General features: G+C 40.4%; 1 protein-coding gene across 13 annotated transcripts in view; it reads right to left on the reverse strand.

The window, feature by feature from the left end:
* The window catches only part of BABAM2 (BRISC and BRCA1 A complex member 2), a 474,973-nt gene that overhangs the window by 73,881 nt on the left and 379,881 nt on the right, over nt 1-21,211 (reverse strand). For 12 of the 13 annotated variants that reach the window (XM_044926125.2, XM_044926130.2, XM_044926119.2 and 9 more), the window contains 2 exons: nt 20,902-20,972; nt 17,816-17,898 (listed from right to left, as the gene is read on the reverse strand). In XM_044926125.2, coding sequence (XP_044782060.1) covers nt 17,816-17,898; nt 20,902-20,972 — 154 coding nt within the window. Of the gene's footprint in view, nt 1-11,104; nt 11,805-17,815; nt 17,899-20,901; nt 20,973-21,211 lie in introns of those variants that run through there. The other variant, XM_044926131.2, reaches the window with a different exon arrangement.

Genomic DNA, 21,211 nt, shown 5'->3' on the forward strand with positions numbered 1-21,211 from the left:
CATAAAACAAAGGCTATGCCATTGGGAGATGCTTTGCTGAGACCACAGTTCATTTCTGAGGTCTCAACCAAACATGAACCGAAGCATAAACTTTGCAAATTCTTTTAATTTGTCTGACATAGGAGACAGTTTACAAAACACATGAGGTTTCCATGCTACAGCCAAATGGAAAAATAAGAAATATTAGCATAGCAGAAGAGATTTTAAAAAAAGAAGAGTGTTCATTAGGAAAAGCCTCAGGGAATTTGAGTATAGCAGACTGTGAGTTCCTTTGGAAAATGAACATGTCCCCTTCAGCCCTCTATCTTTAGTATTCAGTATGGTGCCTGTCACAAAGAATATGCTTAAATGTTCACGGAGTTAAACGCAGCTGCCACCTGGGAGGACATAAAAAGACAAACTCCATTTCTACAAATGTTAGGGTCTATAAAGCTAAATAAGACCTAACCTAACAGACGAACTGGAAACATGCACAGAACTAAATTTGTATCTTTATTGGGAAACAAACTGAGTTCAGACACGGGTTTAGGTCAGAGATTGCTGGGTGCGTGGCATTTTAAATGTGAATGTAGTTGCTAATTCCATGGCCGCATGGAGAGATTCATTTCTGTAATTATCTTCACTAAGCTCCCCTGTATGCAAAGTGCTGATCACTGGTGGGTACTATGGTCTCCCTAGAGACAGGGAATTCTTAATCTACCTTTTCAACACTTGGGAGAGTTCAAAAGACTCACAGTACAAAGAGACAGATTCACAGTTGGGAGCATCAGAAGTAACGCAGGGATAAATAACTCATTTACAGAAAAGAACTAAGACTCAGAATTCGAACCCTCATGTACACTAGGGTAGGGACTCTCTTGATCACACGCATAGAGTCTTTTGATTGTTATAGAAGAGGCAGTATAGTATTATGTTGCATACATACTGTTATATAATTTATATACTGTGCTCCCCAACAGCTTTCAAATGATAGTATGTACTCAGAAAGTTTGAATTTGGCAATAAGGAGTTCATGATCTGAGCCAGTCAGCTCCTGGTCTTATTTTTGCTGACTGTATAGAGCTTCTCCATATTTGGCTGCAAAGAATACAATCAATCTGATTTCGGTGTTGGCCATCTGGTGATGCCCATGTGTAAAGCCTTCTCTTGTGTTGTTGGAAGAGGGTGTTTTCTATGACCAGTGCGTTCTCTTGGCAAAACTCTATTAGCCTTTGCCCTGCTTCATTCTGTACTCCAAGGCCAAATTTGCCTGTTACTCCAGGTGTTTCTTGACTTCCTACTTTTGCATTCCAGTCCCCTATAATGAAAAGAACATCTTTTTTGGGTGTTAGTTCTAAAAGGTCTTGTAGGTCTTCATAGAACCATTCAACTTCAGCTTCTTCAGCGTTACTGGTCACGGCATAGACTTGGGTTACTGTGATATTGAATGGTTTGCCTTGGAAATGAACAGAGATCATTCTGTTGTTTTTGAGATTGCATCCAAGTACTGCATTTCGGACTCTTTTGTTGACTATGATGGCTACTCCATTTCTTCTAAGGGATTCTTGCCCACAGTAGTAGATATAATGGTCATTTGAGTTAAATTCACCCGTTGTAGTCCATTTTAGTTTGCTGATTCCTAGAATGTCAACATTCACTCTTGCCATCTCCTGTTTGACCACTTCCAATTTGCCTTGATTCATGGACCTAACATTCCAGCTTCCTATGCGATATTGCTCTTTACGGCATTGGACCTTGCTTCTTCTATCACCAGTCACATCCACAACTGGGTGCTATTTTTGCTTTGGCTCCAATCCCTTCATTCTTTCTGGAGTTATTTCTTCACTGATCTCCAGTAGCATATTGGGCAACTACCGACCTGGGGAGTTCATCTTTCAGTATCCTATCTTTTTGCCTTTTCATACTGTTCATGGGGTTCTCAAGGCAGGGGTACTGAAGTGGTTTGCCATTCCCTTCTCCAGTGGACCACATTCTCACAGAATGTGAACTTCCAGATGTTCAAGCTGGTTTTAGAAAAGGCAGAGGAACCAGAAATCAAGTTGCCAAATCAAGTTTGATGATCTGCTGGATCATCAAAAAAGCAAGAGGGCTCCAGAAAAACATCTATTTCTCCTTTATTAACTATGCCAAAGCCTCTGACTGTGTGGATCACAATAAACTGTGGAAAATTCTGAAAGAGATGGGAATACCAGACCACCTGACCTGCCTCTTGAGAAACCTGTATGCAGGTCAGGAAGCAACAGTTAGAACTGGAAATGGAACAACAAACTGGTTCCAAATAGGAAAGGAGTACGTCAAGGCTGTATATTGTCACCCTGCTTATTTAACTTCTATGCAGAGTACATCATGAGAAACTGCTGGGCTGGACAAAGCACAAGCTGGAATCAAGATTGCTGGGAGAAATATCAATAACCTCAGATATGCAGATGACACCACCCTTATGGCAGAAAGTGAAGAGGAACTAAAGAGCCTCTTGATGAAAGTGAAAAAGTTGGCTTAAAGCTCAACATTCAGAAAACTAAGATCATGGCATCAGGTGCCATCACTTCATGGCAAATAGATGGGGAAACAGTGGAAACAGTGGCTGACTTGATTTTTTGGGGGCTCCAAAATTGCTGCAGATGGTGATTGCAGCCATGAGATTAAAAGACGCTTACTCCTTGGAAGGAAAGTTATGACCAACCTAGACAGCATATTAAAAAGCAGAGACATTACTTTGTCAACAAAGGTGCGTCTAGTCAAGGCTATGGTTTTTCCTGTAGTCATGTATGGATGTGAGAGTTGGACTATAAAGAAAGCTGAGCACTGAAGAATTGATGCTTCTAAACTGTGGTGTTGGAGAAGACCTTTCAGAGTCCCTTGGACTGCAAGGAGATCCAACCAGTCCATCCTAAAGGAGATCAGTCTTGGGCATTCATTGGAAGGACTGATGTTGAAGCTGAAACTCTGATACTTTGGCCACCTGATGCGAAGCGCTGACTCATTTGAAAAGGCCCTGATGTTGCAAAAGATTGAGGGCAGGAGGAGAAGGGGACAACAGACGATGAGATGGTTGGATGGCATCACCGACTCAATGGACATGAGTTTGGGTAGGCTCCGGGAGTTGATGTTGGACAGGGAGGCCTGTCGTGCTGCAGCTCATGGGGTCACAAAGAATCAGACATGACTGAGTGACTGAACTGAACTCGGAAAGTGCTAGGATTTTATGGCACAACAGGAAAAATATGTAAGGCTATTTTATGGCACAACAGGAAAATTATGTAAGGCAGGCAGAGATCACTAACTATAGGAGCCAGTCCTGAGCCCAGTCCTTATTTCCAAGGACTGAAATGATCAGCAGGCTACCTGGAGCTTGTCCCCACCCCAGGAGCGTGTCCCAGCACGTGGCTGGGAAGCTTTAGTGAATGTGGAGAACAAGAGTTCTGGAAAGGTCTTAGTTCAAATGCTGTTCCCTTCAATTACTAGCTAGGTGACCCCGGCAAGTTACTTTATTTCTAGGTGCTTCAGTTTTCTCTACTGTAGAATGGGGATAAGTAGCCATCTTATAAGGCTGTTGAGAGAAGTATATGGAATTAGGAATGTTAAGTACTACTTAGCACAGTACTTTGCACATAATGAGCATTCAGTAAGTGATTTTATTTATGTATTAGTAAGACAATGGCATCATCATGATCACTATCATCATCACCTATCACCAGAAGGCGCTTCTTATCATCTCAGTATCCTCTGAGAATGAATTGAAGAGAAAAAAATACCAGGTTAATTAAGACTGAAGAAATGTGGTCAATAAGATGCCTGCCTACTAATGAATTGGTTTTTTTATTTCTTCATTTTTCAAATTGTGGTAAAACATAAAACTTGCCATTCCAGCCATTTTTGAATGAACGGTTCAGTGGCTTTAAGTACACTGACAGTGTTGGGCAAATAGCACCACCATCCATCTCCAGGACTTTTCTCATCTTCCCAAACTGAACCTCTCCTGTTAAACAACGCCCCACTCCCCGTCTGCCTCTTCCCTGGTAACCTCTATTCCACTTTCGGTCTGTGACACTGACCACTGTAGGTACCTGATACACATAGAATCACACGGTATTTGGCCTTTCAATTGTGTCTTGACATTCACTTCACCTATCTGAACACAAGGGTTTAAATTTACCCAAAGGTCATTCTCAGTTCAGAAATCACTCCCTAAAGCCTCTTACAGTACATTCTACACCAGAGCATGTTAAGAATCTGGAGGAAAAGTTACCAACAAGGTTTCAAGTTTCAAACCAAAACTCTGTCAGTGTGACGTATGACTGAATCCTTTTGTTAAGGGTTCAGTCAGGCCAAATAGTTCTGAATCGTCCAGACTGGGGATGACCAGGGGTTTCTAGCTTGGGATGGACTCCAGGTGAAGCCCGTGAGAATCTCCACCACACATTCATTTTATGTAAATGTTCATTCATTGATTCTTCACCTGGATATCCAGTGGCTCATAAAACTCAACATATCCCAAACTGGGCTCAGCATTTCCAAATCTGCTCCTCCTCACATAACCCCTGCTCCAAGTGCTTGGCATCATCGGCTAACAGATGCTTATGGAAGAAAGCTGGGACTCATCCTACTTCTTCTCAGTCCTTCACTGGGATCAGTTACTCAGTTTTGCCAGTTTTACTTCCAAAATATTTCTCGAAATATCTTCTTTCCCTTCATCTCTATTATGACTGCTCTAGTTCTGGTCTAATCATCTTTTGCCTAATCTATCTTTCCGATTTCCTGGTTCACGTTTCAAACCATCTATATATGAGAATAATCTGTTTTTATAAAAAGCAAATATTTGTCCCTTCTCTATTAGGCATTCTTCAGTGACTTTTTTTTTTTTTTAAAGCTACATGACTTTAAAAAATATATTTATTTATTTATTTTTGGTTTGGGGTCTTAGTCATGTCACGCAGGATCTTTTGTTGCGGTGCTCAGACTCTCTCCAGTTCTGGCGCACAGGCTCAGTTGGGCCATGGCCTGTGGGATCTTAACTCCCCAACCAGGGGTCAAATGCACTGGAAGGCAGATTGGACCACCAGGGAAGTCCCTTCAGTAACTTCTTGCTATCCTCATGGTAAAATCTGCCTCACTGACTTATGAAAGTTGCACTTGTACAGTTAGGAAGTATACAATATGCAAATGAAAAAGCCATTAAACCTCAAATCTGAGCACTATTTTCTTGCATTTTCCTTATGCTGAACATTATTTAGTTCTTCAGGCTAGTGTTAAGATATCAGCAGTACAATACTGAACACATACTGTTATAAAAGTGCTCACCTATCTTAGTATCTTGGAACTGACCCATTCAAACATAGGAAAAACAATTGGATTTAGGAAACCTGGTTTCTAGTCCTATTCTTCCCCTAACATCATACATGGCCCCAGGTCAGCCACTGAGCCACATCCTACTCCTGTAACACAGGTTTTCAGAGATTCTTAATCTGAGGTCCATGCAACCCCCTTCTCTTCCTTGCCTTCCACAAAGGTCCTTGGATAAAATTCAGGGCATCCTGGAACTTGCATGGGAAAAATGTATATCTTTATATTCACCACTTTTAACTGAAATTTAGCATTTCTTCTAATTATGAATGCAGGCAACCATCTGTAGCAGTGTTAGCAGTACCCTGACTTTGGTATCAAGAAAAATCACAGGTATTTTTATATCACATTGTGGTTGTTGCTCATATTTTCAAAATAGTCTATGTTCGTCACTACTTCAAAATTGCAGTGATTATTAGATTTGCCGTGGATATGGTTATTTAAGGCATTTAAAAAGAATTATATCTCTGTTATTATTTTTTAAAGATGTGGTAACAGCATTTTAATTGGCTTCCTTGTAGTATACTATATACTTTATTTTATGCATTTTAAAACACTGAAGAATGAATCTATAGGGTTCATCAAAGGAGTCTTTGGTGTAAAAAAAAATAAAAATCCCTAGGCAAGATGGCCTCTAACCATTCATTCAAGTGCTAGGAATTCTATCCGAAACTGGCATAGAGATAGATAGCTCATATTGTAAACCAGATGATTAAAAGCACTTTTGAAACTGGAAGGTAGTACACTAATGTGAGAAGCTGTCTTCTATGGGCTCATGGGTGAAGTGATGTCTTCACCGATTTCACTCCTTAGCTTTTTAAACTAAATTTAGGGCAAGGAAAATGGGTGGTGATACCCATTATTTGGGCCCACATTTCTAAAAAAAGATTTTTCAAGATTTATGGGTCTTGACTTATTTGGATCCTGCTTTGAACAAAACGAACTGTAAAAAAAGAACAAAAAACAAAAAAGAAACATGTCTGAGACAAATAGGAAAATTTGAACATAGACTGGCTATTAGATAATATTAAAGAATTTTAGATGTAATGTTATTTTGGTTACATATTCTTTGAAAATTTTCTTATCTGCTAGAGATACATGTTGAATTATAGGTGAGATCATATTTCACATATGCTGCAAAATATTTCAGAAAATTTAAAAAAAGAAATAAGGTAGACAAAATTGCAATATGGATGATGGGTACATGGGGGCTCATTATATTTTTCTCTTTTTTGTGTGTTTTGTTTGAAATTTTTTATAATAAAAAGTGTTTAAAAAATATTTTTTTAAAAAAGTTTCATAGACTTTCAGGACAGATCAAGCCCACAGAAATGTTTGCATTGTACTCTATATATTAAAAATTAAAAAAATCATGTAAAGGAGTCTGCAGCTTGCCACAGTTCCTACCACACCCTCTTGTCTTAGAACCTGGGCTACTCCATCTATGTTGCCTATTTGGCTCAAATAACATTTGACTTTGTAGGTTTGCATAGTCTTTATATAATGAACCACTAGAACTGACCACGTTCACTATGTCTCAACAACTTAAATCTAGTTTTCAATAATTAGGAACTGGTAGTTCTTTTTTGTTCATTTTGTTTTTTTTTTCCAAATCTTCATTATTAAAAAATTAAACTATCGTTGATTTACAATATTGTATTAGTTTCAGGTATATAGCAAAGTGATTCAGATACACACACACACACACATTCTTTTGACACTCTTCGCCATTATAAGTTATTACAAGATTTTGAATTCCCTGTGCTATACAGTAAAAACCCTTGTTTATCTATTTTATATATAATAGTGTGTCTCTGTTAATCCCATACTCTTAATTTATCTCCTTCCCCCTCTCTGCTTTGATAACCATAAGTTTGATTTCTATGTGTGAGTTTCTGTTTCTAAATATGTTCATTTGTATTATTTTTTTAGATTTCACAAATAAGTGATATATAATATTTGTCTTTGTGTGACTTACTTCACTTAGTTTGATCATCTCTATGTCTATCCATGTTGCTGCAAATGATAATATTTCATTCTATTCTATGGATGAGTAATACTCTATTTTGTATGTATACCATATCTTCTTTATCTACTCATCTGCTGATGGACACCTAGGTTGCTTCCATATCTTGGTTACTGTAAATAGTACTGTTATGAACATTGGGGTGCATGTATTATATCTTTTGGAATTAAGAGTTTTTATCTGTTCTGGCTATATGCCCTGTAGGGGGATTACTGGATCATATGGTAATTTTATTTTTAGTTTTTTAAGGAATTTCCATACTGTTTTTCATAGTGGCTGCAGGAGCTGGTAATTCCTTAATTAAACCACTTATTTTTCTCTTCCTGTGGCCACAAAGTGAAACCCTTCTTGAGCCAATATACCTGTGCCACTGGACAGGGGATCACAGCTGGACAAACTGTTACCACCACTGAGGAGCAACACCAGTTTTATACCCCACTGCTTTCAAATCAGTAACGTCATTGGTGAGATGTTCACCCATGTTCCTGGCAGATGAGACACTACATGCCTATCTCCCACTGCATGGATGGACACTGACCCTTTACTTTAGTTCCTGGGACTCACAGTTCTCTGTGAAACTCCAAAGGCTTGCAACATTCATCACATTTGTGGGGACACTGCCAACCAATGACATGAAGCCATTGTAGAAATGCAGTTCATTTTCATATGAGCTCTGGAATCGGTTCGTGGATTTAAATCCCAACTCTGTCACAGTGAATATATTTATTCTTTCTGTGCCACAGATTTGTCATTTGTAAAATGGGGAACTACTAGTAATTATCCTCAGAAGGAGGATGAGGAAGAATAACTATATATATATATATATACACACACACACACACACACACACACATATATATATATATGCACAATATTGAGAATAGTGTCTGGAGCATGGTATACAGTTAATATCTGCTACCTACTGTTACCATAACTATTATCTTCAACACCACCAAAAGTTTTACACCAATGCCCATGTTTCAATAATATCTCAAAATTAATTCTAAGGAATTAGACTAAATGAGATTGATACTATAAAAGTTACTCTCTGTAAAATGAGTCCTTTCTTTCATTGAGTTAGATGCCTTGTTGTGTTATAATTTGTTAATTTCAAAGAAGTTACAAACATTTTTAAGTTAAAAACAATGAGTTTTTATGACCTTTCTTAAATCAGATAAATTCACTTTAGCAATTGCACTAATCCAATAATTACAGTTGAAAAGAATACTATAATATATATAAGAAGGTATTTGGAATCATGTGGAATTAAAAGACACTTGTTCCTTGAAAGAAAAGCTATGACCAACCTAGACACCATATTAAAAAGCAGAGACATTACTTTGTCAACAAAGGTCCGTCAGTCAAAGCTATGATTTTTCCAGTAATCATGTATGGATGTGAGAGTTGGACTATAAAGAAAGCTGAGTGCTGAAAAATTAATGCTTCTGAACTGTGGTGTTGGAGAAGACTCTTGAGAGCTCCTTGGACAGCAAGGAGATCCAACCAGTCCATCCTAAAGGAAATCAGTCCTGAATATTCATTGGAAGGACTGATGTTGAAGCTGAAACTCCAATACTTTGGCCACCTGATGCGAAGAGCTGACTCATTTGAAAAGACCCTGATGCTGGGAAAGATTGAAGGTGGGAGGAGAAGGGGACAACAGAGGATGAGATGGTTGGATGGCATCACTGACTCAGTGGACATGCTGCTGCTGCTAAGTCGCTTTAGCCGTGTCCGACTCTGTGCGACCCCATAGACAGCAGCCCACCAGGCTCTGCCGTCCCTGGGATTCTCCAAGCAAGAACACTGGAGTGGGTTGCCATTGCCTTCTCCATTGTGTGAAAGTAAAAAAGTGAAAGTGAAGTCGCTCAGTCGCGTCCCGACTTGTAGCAACCCCATGGACTGCAGCCTACCAGGCTCCTCCATCCATGGGATTTTCTAGGCAAGAGTACTGGAGTGGCGTGCCATTGCCTTCTCCGCAGTAGACATGAGTCTGAGTAAACTCCAGGAGCTGGTAATGGACAGGGAAGCCTTGCGTGCTGCAGTCCATAGGTTCACAAAGAGTTGGACACGACTGAGCGACTGAACTGAACTGACCTGATATTCACAACGTCTTTCCTTACAAGTCCTTTAAAGTCAGTGAAAAGGTTTCACAAGGTATTCTAACGATGAGAATATTCCCGATGAAAATTAATGAAATGAATTCTCAGATCAGTGTCAGAAATTACAAAAAAAAGACTTTCTGGAAGTAAACTCTCAACATGAAACAGAAGTTTCAATTTGAATCAAAATAGTGACAGTGGTTTCTAAAGGACTGGAGTTATTTGAGCTGTAAACCTTGAATAGGGTGTGTTTGTGTGTGTAATCAAAAGACAAAAACCACTTTGCCCAGCAGAGCTAACCACTTTCAAGGAAGTCCAGGATAAAAATTAACCCAAATGTTTAAAGTATCTAAAAGACCCATAGTTCTCTTAATCAAAGCAAAAAGGCATTTGGCATTAGAAAGCAGATTTTCTTTTATCTTTTTCTGTATTTTTAAATCATTTTGAACAGTACAGAGAATTGATTGGTTTCGCCTTTTGTTCATAATCAATTTTAGTTCTTGTTGCTTTGATAGTTATTATTTCTACCAAAATGATAAAATTAAATCATAAAGTTTGATATATGCCTGATCTAAGTATACTAATTCTAAAATTATATTACACTTTTCATAAATCTGGTTTGAAATGAATTCTCAGGCATATCCTAGTTTTAATCACTTTGTTGACTGATTTACTCTTCAAATCTGCTTATTTATATAAAAATGTGATCTGTATTCAAAAAGTAAGTAGGTTTGGGAAACCGCACAGTTGGGGTTTTACTAAATTATCTAGTAGCTATCTTGTTTGCTGCTGCTAAATATTCTACAAGACTTTGTTTCTGTGACAAAGAGATGAGTTCACACCACTTTGCTCAGGAGATGAGTAGCTGTCACTTTAATAGCTCTGCCTTGAGTGGTGAAAAGACAGTGATACATCAATGTAAATAATTTCCTTGGTTAGACCAGCAATCACACAGCCTAACACAATCAGAGCTTGGAAGGGGCATTTGCAACAATAAACAGAAGCCTCTGATTTTTACTTAAAATTTCAAAAGCTGTCCTGATTTCTAGCTTATTGGCCTTGATTACAGGCCTATGAGGAAAGAATTATTTAAATGACTAGCAAAATTAGTCTCCAGATGTCAATCTCCTCTAGCTTAAAAAAAAAAACAAAAAAACCTTACCAGAAACTGAGCTCTTTATAAAGTAAAATAACTGTTTTCTGAACAGTTTAAAAGTCAGCTTAAAAGTAATGAATGAATGGAAAGAGACAGATAAAAAACAAATACGAAAAGTATATTAAGAAAACTGTGATGACCCAGAGGGATGGTACGGGGAGGGAGGGGGGTTCAGGATGGGGAACACATGTATACCTGTGGCAGATTCATTTTGATATATGGCAAAACCAATACAATATTGTAAAGTTAAATAAAATAAAATTTAAAAAAAAAAGAAAAAAAAGAGAAAACTGTAGGAAAAAAATCAGAGTAAAAACTCATCATCTGCTAGAAAAAATAAACCCTGCCACTTCCCTCTGCCTCCACTACAACCATGAAATGGAGTAACAAGGTCCTACTAAGATGTACCTTAAATAATGGACCGAGCAAAATACAAAGAAAATTATTACCTTCTTTTAATTTTTTTTTAAAAATATAAGGTTATTTATAACAATAAGACAAAAAGCTGTACTGTTGTATTTACATAGTGACACATATCGCTATAACATATGACAATAAGAGCACAATAAAGGGGGAGGCAGAGGGGCAAAGTTGTTATATTTTACCAGAATCAAGTCATCATTAATCTTGAAGTAGACTGGGTCAGCTAAAGATGCATACTGTGGTATCTAGAAAAGACTGCTAAGAAAATAACAACCAAATGGTAGCTGAAATATCAACAATCAAAACAGTACACTAAAAAATTCTGCTTGACACAAATGAGGCAGTAAAAAAGGAACAAAAAAAGAATGAGACAAAGAGAAAACATATCAAAATGGCAGACCCCAATCCAACCATACCAACAATTACATACAGTGTCAATGGAGCAAACTATCTTAATAAAACAGCAGTTTCTTTAAATGCATACGAAAGCAAAACCCAAACATATGCTATCTATGAGACACACTTTAGATTTAAAGGCATTTAGGGAAAAAAAAAAAAAAAAAAAGGTTGAAAGCAGTGAGCTGGAAAAGGTATACCAAGCAAACAATAAACAAAATAGAGCTAGAGCAGGTTATTAATATCAGATGAAATAGACTTTAAGTTCAGACAGATCACTAGAGACAAAGAGGACTATTTCATAATGATAAAAAGGTCAAAACATTGGAGGATGAAACAATTATGAATTGACATGTACCTAAGAACAAAACAGATAGAACTGAAATTAGAAATAATCCTTCCTGCATCTGTTAGTAGTATCCACACTCCTCAATAAAAGGCCGTCCCCAGTTCCTGCCAGAAAACCCCTTCCTACAGCAACAACTATAGTTCTTTCCAGTTTCTGGCACCCACACTCTCCTCTCACCCCAGGGGTCCTAGGGAAGGTCATGACTCCCTATTGCTGCTGCTAATCAGCCCTTTTGGTTCCACTGAATTCTCCCTAGGTACCCCTGAGATGTAATGGGGCTTCTCTCATAGCTCCATCAGTAAAGAATCTGCCTGCAATGCAGGAGACTTGGGTTCGATTCCTGGGTTGGGAAGATCCCCTGGAGAAGGAAATGGCAACCCACTCCAGTATTCTTGCCTGGAGAATCCCCATGGACAGAGAAGCCTGGCGGGATACAGTCCGTGGGGTCGCAAGAGTCGAACACGACTTAGCAACTCAACCACCACCACCTGTGTGATGTGCCATCCATTTTCTGACGGAAATCTGACCTATATCTAAATTCTTCTCCTTGGATTGGAAGAGACTAGCAGTTGCTTACTCAATAGCCATTCTCTCTTTCTCACTCAAGCTAAAAGAACTCTGATTTTTAGCTGGGCATTTGTTGCCCCAGAAAAAGAACTACATTTCCCAGTCTGCCTGAGCACACATGCTGAGGCCATATGAACTAAGTCTCAGTAAATGAGAAGGTCTGCACCCTCTTTCCATCATTTATCTATTCTGTTACTTGGATAATGGATGTGATGGTTAGAGTTCCAACAGCTTTTTTGGACTTTAAGCAAGGAAACACCGAAGGATGATAGAGGATAAAGCCTGAAGGAATTTTGGTCCCATGTGTCCTTTGGATCTGTCATTCCCGGCCCTGGACTGCTTGTTTATACACAAGAAAGAAATAAACTTCTATTTTGCTTAAACCATTGTTTTTCAAGCACCTGCTACTCAATCCTGATACATACAGCCTGTGAGGCACTCATACCCGGCCCTGACTCTCTTTCTAACCTCTCTTGTATGACTCTCTCCTTGCTCACTGTGCTCCAGCCACTCGGGCACATGCAGAATTCTTTACTGCCTTTTGTAGCTCTTTGCGGAAGCTGACATTTCCCCACCTGAAATCTCCCTGAATCTGAATAACTGCTCATCAAGGTCTCAGTTGAATTGTCACCTCCTATGAGAAGGCTTCCCTGACCACCTAACAACAGCTCCCCTTTTAAGCTCTTTCAAAGCCCTCTGTTTTGCTCCATTATGGTATTTATGACCATTTGTAACATATATTTGTTAGTTTACTTCTTTATTGTCTCTTTCTCTTATTAGACTCCATTAGGGAGGGTGTCTTTCTAATTCTCTCATATATAAAATACATGAAGTTTTCTCTGGGCTATATATCACTTTGTGCCTTGTATACAGTAAGCAAGCTCACAAAATATTTGCTTTTAAAAAATGCATATCAGTATACTTCAACCTTTATCTGATCTCTTGTCCCATTAACTAGGTCAGGGGTTGGCAAACTTTGTAAAGAGTCAAAGGGTAAATATTTGAGACTTTATCATTTTTGTTGCATATTCTTCTCATCCCTCCTCAACAACCCTTTAAAAACATAAAAACCCTCAGCTCGAGGGCCATATAAAAATAGACTGAGGGTGGAGTTTGGCCCATAGGCTGTAGGCAGTCAACCCTTGTGTAGACTCCAACTGTCTTAAGGTCAAGCCTGAGTTATTTACTTATATCCTCTGGGACGTAGCACAATACTGAGCACACAGCAGGTTCTCCATAAACTCAGAACTCAGTTGCATTGGGCTAAATTGATTGGGTTAGGCATAGAGAAGAAACGAAATGGAACACCTAAAACAGTCAGATTTCGTCTAACAGGTGTTTTGCAGGGAGAGAAGGCCTATGGTCCAGGCTGAATGACTCAAAGAGTCATTTACAGGGATTACAGGTAATGGGAAAAGACAGCTTCTCATTCTGTCACAATCCTAATACCCTCTGCTTCCAAGCAGCAACCCTGTGAAGTTAGGCAGCTGCCCTCCGTCCAGTGTGGCTGACAGGGGCCCAAGAAAGAGTCAATTTTCCCCAGTGGTTACTTTGTTCTGCATTACTATGCCCTGCTCTCTGGTTCCCTTGTCACCCAGCATTCTGAAAAGCTGCTGGTTTAAAGACAGCATCTACCTCCAGAGGTAAAAAAAGCTTGACAAATATAGAATTACATATTTAACCACTACAGATAATTCTTAGATGGTGACCAGGAAACCTTTCTGAAAACAGTTTCTGAATGAGAGCAAGTACTTGCTCTTGCTGTGGTTCCAAATCTTGTGATATACTGATCTAGATGAAGGAAGGAAAGAAGGAATAAATGGATAAAAATACTCCCTGGCCATAATCATGGCCACAGCTCCCACTCCTGGAACCACCAGAATGCCAGGAAGTTTCAGTGTCTCCTGAGAGATCCAAGAATGTGTACAATGTTTTCCCCTAGTGCTTTTTGCTTCCGCGCTCTGGCAAAGGCTGAGGTCAGAGCCACTGGCCTCAAGAGAACAGTGCCTCTTTCCTGTAGCATCCAAAAGGCTCAGAATTATTGCCAGCACCTATCCTCTCAAAAGTCTTCTTCCCAGGCCTGGGCAGAACAGAGGGTGGGGGAGATCAGAGACATTATTTTGTGTCCTGCCAGCTCTTCAATCTCCATGAAGTAGTGAGCCAGCCACAGAAAACTGGCTCCATCTCTAGGCACTTCTTTCTTTTTCATGTTCTTGGGGTCTCAGAATAATTCACTGCAATGTTCTATCATTAAGTCTCTGCCACTTCATATTCAACTCCCATCTTCATGACAAGAACAAAAGCAACAAGTGGTCCCTTGGGGGTTATAACCTAGCAAGCAGCTGTTTCCCAAAGAAAGTAAGTTTCAGATGCTTAACAGTATGACTGAATAAAATGCATTACCTAATCAAGCTTGGTGTGCTGCAGTCCATAGGGTCACAAAGAGTAGGACAGGACTTAGCGACTGAACAACAACCAAGTTTCACTCTGATGATGTAGCAAGTCCTACATTTTAGATATAAGAAGCAAAAGGGTAGAAATAATTTATTTAAAGACAGGCTGTGAGCTAATGATGGAGTAGTAAATAGCATCAAAGTCCCTTGATTCCGTCCCTTGTCTATATAAGATCTTATCTGCCACAGAGCCAAGAATGTGGCCATGATGCTAAGAGCAGGGAGCAAATGGGCTGGGGAAGAAAGGAGTAAGAGCCTGAGGAAACACTTTGGAAAGAGTTAATTATACAAACCTCAAGGTCCCTGTACCTGTTCTAATGAGTGTCTCGGGGTTCTATGTTTCTGAAGAAGTAATCAAAACTAAATGAAACTGTAACTTTGAAAATATGACTCTGGGACTTAATTCTGCATGTCCAACAAAGGAAGGTAAAGAAGGAGCTGTAAGAAATACTGGACACTGTACTATGGAGAAAATATTCTTTGGGGAGTAGAGCTTCCTAAGGAACAGGAATTGCTGTAACACTGAGCACACTGAGAAGAGAGCTAACAGGAACTGAGAGGCGGGCGCTCTTTTGTCTCTGAACACCGCTCCGGCCAGCACCACCAGAGCAGCCATTCTTGAGTCCCATGTGGAAAACACAGCAAGAAAGATCAGTGCCAAGGACTTCTTTTTTCCATATATCTGGTATGACCTGACATCATCTTTTTTGATGATGCTCCTTGGAAGAAAAGCTATGACAAACCTAGACAGTGTATTAAAAAGCAGAGACATCACTTTGTTGACAAAAGTCCGTATAGTTAAAGCTATGATTTTTCCAGTAGTCATGTACAGATGTGAGAGTTGGCCCATAAAGAAGGCTGAGTGCCAAAGAATTTTTACTTTCGAACTTTGATGCTGGGGAAGACTCTTTAGAGTCCTTTGGACTGCAAGGAGATCAATCAGTCAATCCTAAAGGAAATCAACCCTGAATATTCATTGAAAGGACTGATGCTGAAGCTGAATCTCCAATACTTTGGTCACCTGGAAGAGCTGACTCACTGGAAAAGACTCTGATGTTAGGAAAGAATGAAGGCGGAGAAGGAGGCAATAGAGGATGAGATGGTTGGATGGCATCAAAGACTCAGTGAACATGAATCTGAGCAAACTCTGGGAGATGGTGAAGGACAGGGAAGCCTGGCTTGCAAAGAGTTGGATACATACAACTTAGTGACTGAAAAACATCTTTTTTGAAAGTGGAATCATGGCCAGAGGACCAAAGTAAGTTTTCAGGAAGACTGTTGAGATTTCATGCCACTTTGGTAATTTACTGTTTCCGTCTCTCCATGTGTCCTTCCTTCTGAATCCTTCTCTCACAGCTCCTCTGGGAGGCCTCTGCCCACAGCCGCCACCATTTGTGGCAGGTTACAGACCCCTCTTGCTGAGCCGGCCTAGAGGAAACACACAAGACTAATCTCCCAGGCAGCTGTCCAGGGTCATGAAAGACAAACCAAGCATATACTCAGGATCTAGGGTCAGATTACCAAGCTAGAAACAGAATCACAGAATCACAGGATCAAGATGGTGGGGCAAAGCGGACATGGCAAATAGGAAGTGAGATCTCAGAAAGGAATTAACACTCAGAACAGAAAACCAAAGCTGTGATACAAAAGGTCAGGATCAAAAGTAAGAGCTGGAAGCACTAGTATACAGCTCAACCGGGTAGGGCCACAGAAGATGGTGAGCAAAGAGGAGAGTACCAGGAGGCCTTGACTGGGACTCCGTCTTCCACCTGGTCCTATATTGCAGGATAAGCTCCGTCTGCTGATGTCTCTATAGGACTTAACAACCTGATCCCCAGTGACATAAGAGGGGACTAAAGCAGGGGGAGGCTTGTCCCAGCAACTTGAACAAGGTCATATAATTAGTTAGAGGCACACCCAAGATGAAAATTGTCACCTCTCCAACTCTGCTTTTCTGTGCATATAATTAATGTAGACAATATGCTTGCACTTTTCAGACGCATTTAAAATGATGGTCCCATGTAAGACTAGTTATATACAGTAGGAGCTCCATATGAAGCACTGCCCGACAAGGCAGTTATTATTGGGAAATACCTTAAGCCAGCGGTCCCCAACCTTTTTGGCACCAGGGACCGGTTTCGTGGAAGGCGATTTTCCCATAGACTGGGGGCGGGGAGGAGATGGTTTGGGGAGATTCAAGTGCATTACATTTATCGTGTGCTGTATTTCTAATCTAATGCCATCACTGATCTAACAGGAGGGATTGGTCCACGGATTAGAGGTTGGGAACCCCTGCCTTAAAAAGTAAGAATGATAACCAAATGATCAAGGCACTACACTTTGACTAATCTTGAAGATTTTGAGGCCTGAATGTGGAAAGATACTTAGAAAATAGAAATTTCTCTAGGATGCATGCATGCTAAGTTGCTTCAGGGGTGTCTGATTCTTTGCAACCCTATGGACTGTACCCACCAGGTTCCTCTGTTCATGGGATTCTCCAGGCAAGAATACTGGAGTGGGTGGCCATGCCCTCCTCCAGGGGATCCTCCTGACCCAGAGATCAAACCTGCGTCTCCTATGTCTCTTGCATTAGCAGGCGAGTTCTTTACTCCTAGCACCACTGGGGAAGACCCCTCTCTAGGACAGGGTTTCTTAAATCCAGCACTACCGACACTGTGGACTCAATAACTTTTTGCTTTAGGGGCCTGTCCCGTGCACTGGAGGGTGTTTAACAGCATCTCTGACCTCTGCCCACTGATGCAGGAACAACAAAGCCAGCCCTGGTCCCCTAACCATCATGACAAACAAAAACGTTTCCAGACACTACCAAACGTCCCCCAAGTAGCAAATTATACCTGGTTGAGATCATGCAGTAAATACACTTATGCTAAAGTAAAAGGAACTAAGCCAGGACACTAAAGGCTGTTATATTCATTATTACATGTGGTTTAGTGCATTCAGAAATGTATGTTGACATGCTAATAGCAAAAGTATACTCACTGTGTACAAGGAAACAAAAATCTTTCCACATCAGCAACAAAGTGAGTTTTGTAAAGCCTTCTGCATCATATTCCACGACACCCCTAAGTAATAAAAACACACACAGACAAAAAGCCTTCATAAAAACAAGGTATCAAAGAGATGGAACCAAGTAAAGAATATATTCATAAAGCAAGGTTATTGAATCCGAGATACATTTAAGACAAGTGAGTGTCATAGGAAGGATGTGGGATTTGGAATGAAAGCATCTAGGTTTGAATTACAGCTTTACTATTATGACCTCTGGCAAATCACTTAGCCTTTGGAGCCTCAGTTTCCTTATCTGTAAAACAAATATAATCATATGTGCAAACTTCATCATGGAGTTGTGAAAAACAAGTAAGGCCACCCATAAAATGGTTAGATGGTATCGCTGACTCAGTGGACATGAGTTTGAGCAAACTCCAGGAGATGGTGAAGGACAGGGAAGCCTGGCATGCTACAGATTATGGGGTTGCAAAGAGTTGGACATGACTTAGTGAGAGAACAACAATAACAATCCACAAAACACTATGCAAACATTAGTCACTGCTGCTGCTAAGTCACTTCAGTCGTGTCCGACTCTGTGTGATCCCACAGACAGCAGCCCACCAGGCTCCCCCGTCCCTGGGATTCTCCAGGCAAGAATACTGGAGTGGGTTGCCATTTCCTTCTCCAATGCATGAAAGTGAAAAGTGAAAGTGAAGTCGCTTAGTCGTGTCTGACTCTTAGCAACCTCATGGACTGCAGCCTACCAGGCTCCTCTGTCCATGGGATTTTTCAGGCAAGAGTACTGGAGTGGGGTGCCATTGCCTTCTCCGAATGTTAGTCACTAGTGATGAGCAAAAGGACAAATGAAGAAGTCAGGGCAGCAAAGACCCCAGGTCTAGACAGTGATTGTCCAGTCTCACTTTCATTCAGGTACTAAACAGTCACAAGCAATGACAATATTACTAAGTTCAGGATTATAGATGACTATCTTCCAAAGTACTTGGCATCCTTTCTCTTGTGTCCCCCGATCTTACCCACTGGGCTCAAGACAAAGTAGCAACATTAGCAGGGTGGATGTGGGGTTCAGATGGGAGATGCACACCACCTGTGTCAAAGGAGAACAGTCTCCAAACACAGAAGGGCCTAGACTGAATTCTGATGGGCTCCTCTCCCCCATTTCCCTCTGGAGCTGAGTGTACAGCGGGTGACACCACCACAATGTGCCAATATTAACCACACAGAGAGGACAAGGATAACTTTCTCTCTCATCCATACAAGGAGACCTTTGCTGCCCTTAGAAATGCCTTCTCCCTGGCTGAGTCAGACTAAACAGACCATTAATACTGATGGCCTCCAGGTTTAAGTAGGAAGGAACAGTTGACCCCACTGTGAAGGTAAAGGAACTGAGACACTGAAGGTTGAGTGATTTGCTCAAAGACTGTTGACACATCATTAAAGTCTGCTGACTTCAGTCAACAACTTTATTTATCAGTTTGTATTTCTTTTCTGGATATGTAATTTACTCAATATTACAACACTGATATCTGAACTTTTTAGATACTGCACCCCATAAGCAAAAACAAGCACTGAGAGAATCCTTCTCATTATGCATATAGTACAGTATATAGTAGTATTTGTATATGATTTTGCAGTTGTAGACAAGTACTACTATATTATATGTGTAATAAAACACAAAAATGTGCATACATAGAATGAGATTTAAAAAGAATTGTTAACAAGTGTAAACGCAATTTTTCACCCTTTTCTTGAACACCACTGGAGTGAGGGGAGAGGCACATTCCCTCGAGGTTCACGCACCCGGCTTTGCCGGTCACTGTGCGAACATCTTCATTTTCAGTAACATACACAAAAAATAATCTTACTCAAAAATGAGAAGACTAACAGAGTTATTTATTAGGCACTGTTCATATCATAAGCACTTTCTCAAAACGCGCATAAAGAAAGCTGAAAAATACCGTAAGTGTTAAGAGACTCATTAACAGTTATGCTGTTTAGATATCGTTACTCTATCTTGGCGATATGAGAAATTCCACAATGGATAACAAGAAAATTTCTTGAAATTGTCTTGAGGAGTCAGAAATTTTCTTTTAATTATGCCACATTTGTAAAAATTATATCCTAACCTTATTCTTGATTTCATCTTCTCATTCCTTTTATCTTAATTTCTTCAGTTACTGATTTAAAATTTTAATATACACATCTTCTCTGGAATGAGGTGGGAGGTAATGAGAGCACTAAAATGCTTAGTGCTTAGGCAGAGTGTGCTCCACCTTTTACAGAGACTGGGAGGAAAATGCAACACCCCCTCCCCCCTCCCCCTGAGCTAAGCCCTAAGTGGGAGGTTGATAAGGGCTCTGCCACCATTAAGGAAACAGCTGCAGAGCAGCCAGCACGGGCCACATGACGGAAAGGGCCAGAGCACAGGGTGGGTGGCCAGAGGAGACGCCCACCCTGGGACTGCAGCTACACACTGCCCTCCTCCCTCGCAGGGCCTTCTTCCAACACACTAATCCCAAGTGTGAGTCATGGCGCTGGTGTCTAAAGTCAGATTTCCTTCCCGAATCTCTGTGGCCCTGTGGGGAGTGGGAGTCTTATCAGGAGACCTGAGTTCTGAGGAACAGGGTTCTTGCCCCAGCTATCTCTGAGACTTCCATAGGTGACTGAACTGGTCAAGTTTTATAGGCTTTTCTTTGTAGGATGTGCCAGGAATGCCCTCCTGGCTCACCTCATGACCACTGTGAGATGACGGAGGTGAAAGTACTGTGTAGACTGTAAAGAGTGCAAGAAGAAGCAGGTATGACAACCACTTTGACTGTGGTGTTGGGGGCTAGTTATGTGGCTGCTCCAGGGAAGATATTTGACTCTATTTGCCAAACAAAGCTGAAAAATATGTCTTTCTGGGAGTGTTAGTGTGAGCAACACACCAGGAAGAACCAAAATAGCACTGAAAGGTATCATATGGAAGAACTAAGTGCTATTTTCTTCATTGAGCCCTCCCCTCAGGGTCACCAGGATGTGAGGGCATCACTGATTTATGGTCTTAATGAAGAACTTACGTGCCAAAGTGGCTGAGGAAGGCAGCAATATACTCTCTTCTTTTGTGATAGCCTTGAATCACATACTGCACCTGGAACACGAACCCACAGCTGAGTACAGTAGGGAATTATTAAATGCTTTATCATGTAAAATTCCCAAGATTCACAGAAGTAGAAAGAATAGTAAAATGAACACCCATATTCCCACACCTATCTTCAATAACTGTGAATATTTTGTCTAGTTGCTTTATCTAGCCATCTACCTATCTATCAACCTGTCAATCAATCTTGCTGAAATGTTTCAGAAGAAATTAGAGACATCATTACAGTG

The sequence above is a fragment of the Bubalus bubalis genome, chromosome 12 (genome assembly GCF_019923935.1).
Source record: "Bubalus bubalis isolate 160015118507 breed Murrah chromosome 12, NDDB_SH_1, whole genome shotgun sequence".
In the NCBI taxonomy this organism is placed as follows: Eukaryota; Metazoa; Chordata; class Mammalia; order Artiodactyla; family Bovidae; genus Bubalus; species Bubalus bubalis.